Genomic DNA, 8,208 nt, shown 5'->3' on the forward strand with positions numbered 1-8,208 from the left:
ATTGATATACATGAAAAGATCTGTTTTAAAATCTGGGAAAGTGCAGATAATAGGGTTTGGGTTAAGAGATAAGGTAGGAATGGAGAGGGAGCCGAGGCTCCCTTCCCAGCTTCTAGTATGGAGACCGATCTTTAGTGGCTAAATAGCGAAAGTCAGCCGTGAGGAAACCTCTTCAGGTAGAAACCTGCGAGGATTCTGGGGACAGGCAGTATTACATTAAGACTCAGGAGATAAAATAATTGTTATTTTGCAAATCTTACAGGGTTCTTTCACTCTGACATTTGGGGTATCAAAAGGTCATTAATTACAATTATGAGATTCCTTCATTAGCATCATAGGTGATAGATTTGAAAGCAAAACAGCAGTGGAAAAATATGACAGATATTGTGGGGTGACAGTGGCTGAAAAACTGCTTTGTGAGACTCTGTGTGACCAGACCCATTTGGGGACTGTTGGAGTAAGAGACTAGCGGAAATGAATTATTATTCAAATGCAAAAAATGTAGCCTGGACTTATGGGATGTGGAGGTCTTTGGGCAATTACTCTTTATTAGGCTTCATGGTGTTTCAGCCAGGCTTCTCTTTATTCCTTATGCCAGGAACTTCCTCAGCAAGGCTCTTGAATTACCAAGGCATACACTCCAACTGCAACTCTCCTTGTCCTTGGACACACAGGTCCTAAATCCAGACACAAAATTCTCTGTCACTTGTAGTCAAAATTCATGAGTACGCTTTGGCCGGGTGGCTTAGTTGGTTGGAGTGTAAGTGTACACCAAAAAGGCAAAGGGTCCGTCCTCAGTTAGGGCACTCACCTAGGTCGTGGGTTTGATTCCCGGTCATGGTGCATATGGGAGGCAACTGATCGATGTTGCTCTCTCTGTGTGTCTCCTCTTCCTCTCTCTCTCTCTAAAATCAATAAATAAATCCTCAGGTGAGGGTTAAAAAGAATTCTTGAGTAAGACAGGTGCCTGTTATCTGTGCAAATTCCATTATCTGTGCAGAACTAAGTTCACCCAGTACACCATAGCCTACTCCTCCATTCCCTAGCAGGAACTAAAGCAACGCCTCTAAGGAAGACAGAGTGGGCTGGACTGCCTGCTCTCCGAACACTGAGAGAGAGGAGATAATTGGGTAAGAGGAGGACTGGGCAATGACCCTATTGGAACAAGTGAGAGCAAAATTGCTACCAAGTAAAGTCTATTGTTAATGTGATCTCTGTTACATTCAGGAATGGAAATATGTAGCCACATTTGAGTAACACTATATGTTTATTTTAACATTGTGGGAATGCTGGCTAAACAGAAACATTGATAATTTGGTTTTGTTTTTCCCATCCATGGGATATAATGATCTATTGTGCCATAGGGAATATTTTATTTGATTGATAATGGGAAAAGGATGCCCATTAAGGTGTAAAGCAGTGACAGGTTCTATTTATTGCAAATCTACTGTTTGGCTGATAATAAACCCATATTTATTCTCATTCTCAAAGCAAGTTAGTATTTTTAGCCTGTCTCTGTTGATGAGAAGGTTGAAACTCATGGAGGTCAAGACATTATACTGAAAACGAGGATCACGAAACTACATCAGCCCAGATTGAAAACCCTTAATTCATTGCAAACAGCAAGTTCTCCGTGTATGAACCATTTCAGGGTTTCACCTTAAAGCATGAAAAGTGTAATTAAAGTTGAGCCTCTTTATAAACTTAAGAATAATAAACTGTTTTGACTAAACATTCAGACAAAGAAAATAATTTGAGGAAAAAATGTTCTAACTCTCCCTACCAACTCTAAGAGCAAATCCACACAACGCCATGCTGAGCAACGGGCACACTTTTGGTTGTGGTTTTTTTCCCCCTAGTAAAATAAGCGATTTCAAGAGCAACTTTTAACTCACAATTTTCACAGTCTGTAACTTTTTATACACATTCTGATAAATATTAGACAAACTATGTTAAATTTAGTACTGCGCAGGATTTTATTATACTAAGCAGGCATGAAAGTTGAGAGCCTTGTAAATATTAATCATAGCCTAATGAACAGTGGGAGATTTCTGAATATCAATCTGTACTAGAGGGAAATTTTGAATTAGAGACACCACGTCCTACCCAATAAATCAGGAGTGAAAAATCGAAGGCACTCTTATGCATCAGCTCATGTAGCTAGATCTCTAGTCTTAAAGGAGCATGCAGTGCGGAGGCCAAAATAGATGTAATTTTATCACCGTAATCAGAGCTTTTGCATTTTTAACCGGACCATTTTTAAAATTTTAATTACTTCCCAAAGAAGCTGGATTGTATCACAACTTGAGTGCATTCTTTAGTATCAGAGTTAAAATAGTTCAAGATTAGTTCTGCCTCATTAGCTTTCAAAAAACATTGCCCATAGGGACTAGAAGACTCAAGGTTAAGAGGAGAAGTGAAATGCCAAAACTTAATTGGCTTATTGCTTTTATTAAATGTGCATATTACTGCTTTTGCCCCTGAGCACATTTACAGTGTAAAACAGAAGAAAGACAGTATCTTCAATCACGATTCATAATTTCATAAATGATAGGAACAATCAAACATCTACATCCTTGCATATTCTTAATGATTGTCCATTAGTGGAAAACCATTTTTCAATAGTCAGAGTTAGTTATTTATTAAGATAAGTATAAAAGTGGATAGAAATATTTAGGATTTTATGATATTTTCTGATGCTGACACAAACATAATGGGAGTCAGTTTCAGTTTTATTTTTAACTCTTTAAGTTTTAGGTCATATTTACAAACTTTAGTGTGCATTAATACTTTAATTGGCACATTTAGAAGTGATTGTTAATATGATTCATCAGATCATTGTAATTAGGACAATATTTTTCCTGAATAGTTGTGGTATGATCTGTGTTTACTGAAAATACACAGAGAGTAATTAAGGACACTGGAAAATAGGAATTTCCAGGATATAAGCCAGAAATGGTAAATGGCATTTTAAAATACACTAGAAATATTATTTTCAAAACAATTATCCTATTCCATTTTAAGTAAATATGGAAAAAGTAAGAATTATTAAATTAAGCAATAGTATAACATAATGCTATAATTAAGCATTGGTTACTAACAGTTTTCCATATTTATTACTCAAAATTTCTAGACTCATTGCAAGCAGGATGGAAGTTTGTCTCCAATATATTCCTGGTGCTTTTTATTTAGTAATTGCTCAATACATATACAAAAGATCTTTTTAAAAGAGTAGCTATATATTGTAGTTTTTCTTGTGTATGGAGAAATCTGTACTCTCTAGTAGCATCAAATAGTCTCTTCATTAAAGTTCATATAGTTAAAATTATAATATGGTTTTCTAACTATATGCAAGGTAATACATAGAAGCAGTTATAATTTCATGTCTATTTTAGTAGTATATTTGTGCTTATAAACTTCCTGCTTTCATAATAATTACAAGACCCGTTTTTGAAAAAACTCATCTTATTTTTTCTATGATATTAAAGATAGAAATGTATTTATATTTTTGAGCTTTACATGTGCTTATATTTAAAATTTTAAGTAGTTATTATCCCGAACACAGCTTATTTCTGTATTACATGTGGAAGTGGTCATTTTTACATAAAGAAAACTTTGTACAAGAATTACCATACCGAAAGTGAATTGCACAGATGACAATATCATTTACTGTGTTAAGAGGCTTATTTTGTTTTGACTTAACACAATGATGTCATTTTTTTTCATTGATAAAAAATGTAACAGTATTTCTCTAGTCTTTATTTTTATGGAGACATTGGAGGTGCTTTAATCGATGTTACTAGCAAAAATAAAAGTCCTTAATGTTTCTATTGACCAATATTTAGTTTAGATATAACTTTGTATAGTAGTTTCTATCTTATTTTATCTTATTTATCCTACTTATTTTTGATAGAAAGCCACCAATGTTATAGGTCAGAGTTTCAAAATATATTTATCCTTGTCTCAGGGACTTCTGATGATAACGTACAGCTAGTATTCAGGAGAAATGCTTTAAAAAGACTCAAGTAATTAAAGAGATAATCAAAACAAATTTTAAAATATTTATTTTTTAATTGAATTTAATAGGAAAATGCCAAAAATCTCCCAAGTCCATCATTGTTCAATATAAGATAATCAATACAATTAGGTATATCATTAAAAACAATAACAATATAAGCATGGGATGGGTGAAAAATGTAACTAGTATTTAAAATGTGTAATAAAATCATAGAGAAATCAGGCCATCCTGATGTATAGAAGAAGAATAGTCTATATCAAAAATAATAAATCTGCATCTATTAAGGCAGTGCTATGAAGCAGATTCAAATGAGAACGATATGAGAATCATTTAAGTAGTTGTGTGTCATATTTATTTGGTGATCAAAAGAAGAAAACGAAGTGAGTAAAATAGATTTATATTCAAGCCTTTTCAATCGTCGTCGGCTTTCGAAGCACTTCCCCAAGGTTGTTCATGACCCGAAGGTTGAGAGACATACAAAACAATGTTTACTCTTTTGCCCTCTTTGGTAAAGGTAAAATGTGTTGCTCCGGTTAACCAGGTGTATTACTTTTAATTACTTTGCTGCCCGCAGCATGAATTAGTATTGTTTGACTGACGTGACAGAATGACCTAGAGGAAGGAGGAGAAGGAGGAGGGCCGCACAATTGAAAGTTGAATTCTAGCACGGCCGTGACAATAGTCGCAGCCCAGCCTGGCAGTGAGCACCTGGACCTGCGACGGCCCTTTCCTCTTGGCCGCGGTATATTTTTTTTTTTTAGTAACCACTCTACATTTTCCTGTCTAACTTCAGTTTTTATCTTTTCAGGTTCGGATTCATTCTTCATAAAGATGAAGCTGCGCTGCACAAAATTGATCTTGAGACCATGTCATACATCAAGACAATTAACTTGCAAGACTATAAGTGCGTTCCTCAGTCGCTGGCGTATACTCACTTGGGAGGATATTACTTCGTTGGCTGCAAGCCTGACAGCACCGGAGCAGTTCCACCCCAGCTCGTGGTGGACAGTGTAACTGACTCAGTCATTGGGTTCAACAGCGACGTGACGGGTGCTCCATACGTCTCTCCAGACGGGCACTATCTTGTCAGCATTAATGACATCAAAGGTCTTGTAAGGGTCCAGTACATTACTATCAGAGGAGAAATACAGGAGGCCTTTGATATTCACACAAATCTGCACATATCGGATCTGGCGTTCCAGCCGTCCTTTACCGAAGCCCACCAATACAACATCTATGGGAGCTCAGGCACGCAAACGGATGTGCTCTTTGCGGAGCTCTCCTCTGGGAAGGTGAAGATGATAAAGAGCCTGAAGGAACCACTCAAGGCAGAAGAGTGGCCTTGGAACAGGAAGAACAGGCAAATCCAGGACAGTGGCTTGTTTGGGCAATACCTGATGACACCTTCCAAGGACTCTCTCTTTATACTAGATGGACGACTCAATAAGTTAAACTGTGAGATCACTGAAGTTGAGAAAGGAAATACAGTTATTTGGGTTGGAAATGCCTAGGAGCCCTATTAGATAATTATTGAATAAAGAGTTTTCCAGTACATTGCACTTAATTCATTGTTTAAATTTACAGCTTAATTTTTCAATTTTTATCCTAGTCAAACATAAGTTACTTGGTTGGCCCAAATAAAGTAGATTTATTTTTTTGGCAAAGAAATGCACAATTAGTAATATTAGTTCACTAGAAATTTTAACACAATATTTAATGAGAAACTATATTCATCACAAGGTTCAAATCTAGAATTATGTTTTAAAGAACAAGATAAGAATTTAAACACTTAAAAATAACTTCAGGGAATTTCAGGTGACTTTCAGCACCATTTTATTTTAAGGGTGGTTTATCCATTTTTTCTCTCCTTTATTAGTATGCTTAAACCAGAAATAAAAGGTATTGTGGAAACTTAAAACTCTTAATTCAAAATATTTTGTCCCATTCACTGTTTATAATCTTTTGTGCCTTGAAGGGAATGTCACAAGAGGAAAAGGAAGGCTAAAAGCTGCATACTGAACACTGTTTATAACTCTAAATCTGTTGGCATTAAAAGAGACATGTTTAACATCTCCTGCACTGAATCTGCCTTTAGTCATTTGTTAAACAAAATACCATTTGAAGGCACGGGTTGACCTTAGGTTGTGTAAAGGTGACAAACTCTGTTTGACACTTACCGTATAATCTGCAGTATGCTATGGAAAATGGGGAGGGAGGGAGGAAAAATAAGTATGGTAAAAGGTTTGCAATGCATTCTCAACTCATTTTGCTTTCAATCACTAGAGTGCATTATGTTTTTAACGCAAGTTTGTCTGGGATGTTAACTGCTTACAAATGTGTATTGTTAGCAGAATATTTTTTTCCACGTAGTTCAGTGTTACATCAGCAGGAACTCTCATTTCTAAAAAAAAAGAAAGAAAGAAAGAAAGGAAGAAAGAAACCGTATTTGTGTCTGCTTAGAGTAAGCCACATATAGGGAAAGTAATACCAGCGAGAAAAAAACTGGCTAGAAAACTGATGAGTATTAGTGTGTTAGGAGAATTAGTTTAGAAATTGGAATTAGTGGATAGCTCCACAGTGGTGAATAAGATGTACTTCACCATTGTCTTTGCTATTTAAATATAACCCATCAAAACCTTCATTCTTTAATAACTTCTGTTCAACTCCTACGTAATCCTTAAATAACCCTCTCACTCACTCTGTGCTACAGTTCAAAACTAAACTAATCCTCTTATTTGAGACATTGCATAGAATAAAAATATTATTCTTTTTGAGGGTAAAGATAAGGCCAGTAGAAGTGCATTAAAACCAGAGAGTTGGTTTATGGAAGTAAGCAGATATTTATCTAGACTTAAAGTAATAGCTTACATGTTTTGAGAATCTTTTTACTTATTTTTACGTTGTTGCTACTAAAATGCTAACGGGCTGTTGAAATGACCTCCATTTACTGAAGGTAATCCAATAAGGTCTTTTTTAAATACAAATTTTACTCAAGTTTAAATTGTGAAAAACTGCTTAGAAACCTGAAATTTTATAGTGTGTAATATCTTATGTGTATATAGCATCCTGAATTATGTGATACAGTAGATTTCTTCTTAGCTTAAGGAAACATTATGGGAGGTAGGTTTAATAAATACTAAAAATCAGCTTATGTTTTCCTTATCTGCTTTCCTTTCTAGCACTTTCCTCCCATGTGACCCCGAACCATATAAAGCGTCTGTGACTTAATGATTTAATGTAAGTCTGTCCTATACATCCTCCTTTGGTAGCTTACACCATGTGGATGCTCTGTCTATAGACATTGCTTGATAAAAGGAGAATAAACCTCTTACATTTTAATCTTTGAGAGTTCAGCCAATGTTTTAATGTGCATACCAGTGTTTTGTTTTTTTTTCTCCCATTGCTTCAAACATAGTCTGGCGTTCTGCAAGTGATAGAATGGGATAGAGGGCAAGTGAAGTGAGATCAATTAAGAAAAGACAATTTATTCCATTATACAACACAATGGGATACCTTTGGGCCATAAAAAAAATAAATAAAGGAAGTCTTACCTTTTGCAACAGCATGGATGGAATTGGAAAATACTATGCTATGTGCAATAAACCAGTCAGAGAAAGATAAGTACCATATGATTTCACTTCTATGTGGTATGTGATGGACAAAATAAGCTAACAAACAAAATAAAGACTGACTCATGGAGACAGAGAACAGACTGACAGCTGTCAAAGGGAAGGGGGATTGGGGAAGTGGGTGAAAAAGGTGAAGGGATTAAACAAAGGGAAAAAAAGAGTTCGTAGACACAGACAACAGTATGGTGATTAACAGAAGGAAAGAGGTTTGGGGGAGGTAGAAGAGGGTAAAGCGGGAATAAGAGGTGATAGAAGGAAATTTGACTTGGGGTGTTGAACACAATATGCATTTGAGAATAGCTTTGTACACCTGAAACCTATATAATTTTATTAACCAGTGTCACCTCAATAAATCCAATAAAAATTTTAAAAAGACAATTTACTTTGTCTTTTAGTTAATAATTCTAAATTGCTAAATCCTTTCATATTCAATATTTAAAGCAAGAAATTTATCTTTTTTCAGGTGTCCATTTTAGAATCTCTTCTTGTGTATTAAAGGAATGAGAGTATCAGAATGGAATATCAAAAGTAAACCCAAAGAAAAATGATTTTCTTTCCATA

At 35.2% G+C, this 8,208-nt stretch overlaps 1 protein-coding gene across 2 annotated transcripts in view; it reads left to right on the forward strand.

Annotated features, from left to right (window-relative positions):
* The window catches only part of FSTL5 (follistatin like 5), a 546,539-nt gene extending 539,182 nt beyond the window's left edge, over nucleotides 1–7,357 (forward strand). For both annotated transcript variants that reach the window (XM_045202427.2, XM_045202428.2), the window contains exon 16: nucleotides 4,827–7,357. In XM_045202427.2, coding sequence (XP_045058362.2) covers nucleotides 4,827–5,529 — 703 coding nt within the window. In that variant the 3' untranslated portion in view covers nucleotides 5,530–7,357. The remainder of the gene's footprint in view (nucleotides 1–4,826) is intronic.
* The last annotated feature ends 851 nt before the right edge of the window (nucleotides 7,358–8,208 follow it).

The sequence above is a fragment of the Desmodus rotundus genome, chromosome 9 (assembly GCF_022682495.2).
Source record: "Desmodus rotundus isolate HL8 chromosome 9, HLdesRot8A.1, whole genome shotgun sequence".
Taxonomy (NCBI): Eukaryota; Metazoa; Chordata; class Mammalia; order Chiroptera; family Phyllostomidae; genus Desmodus; species Desmodus rotundus.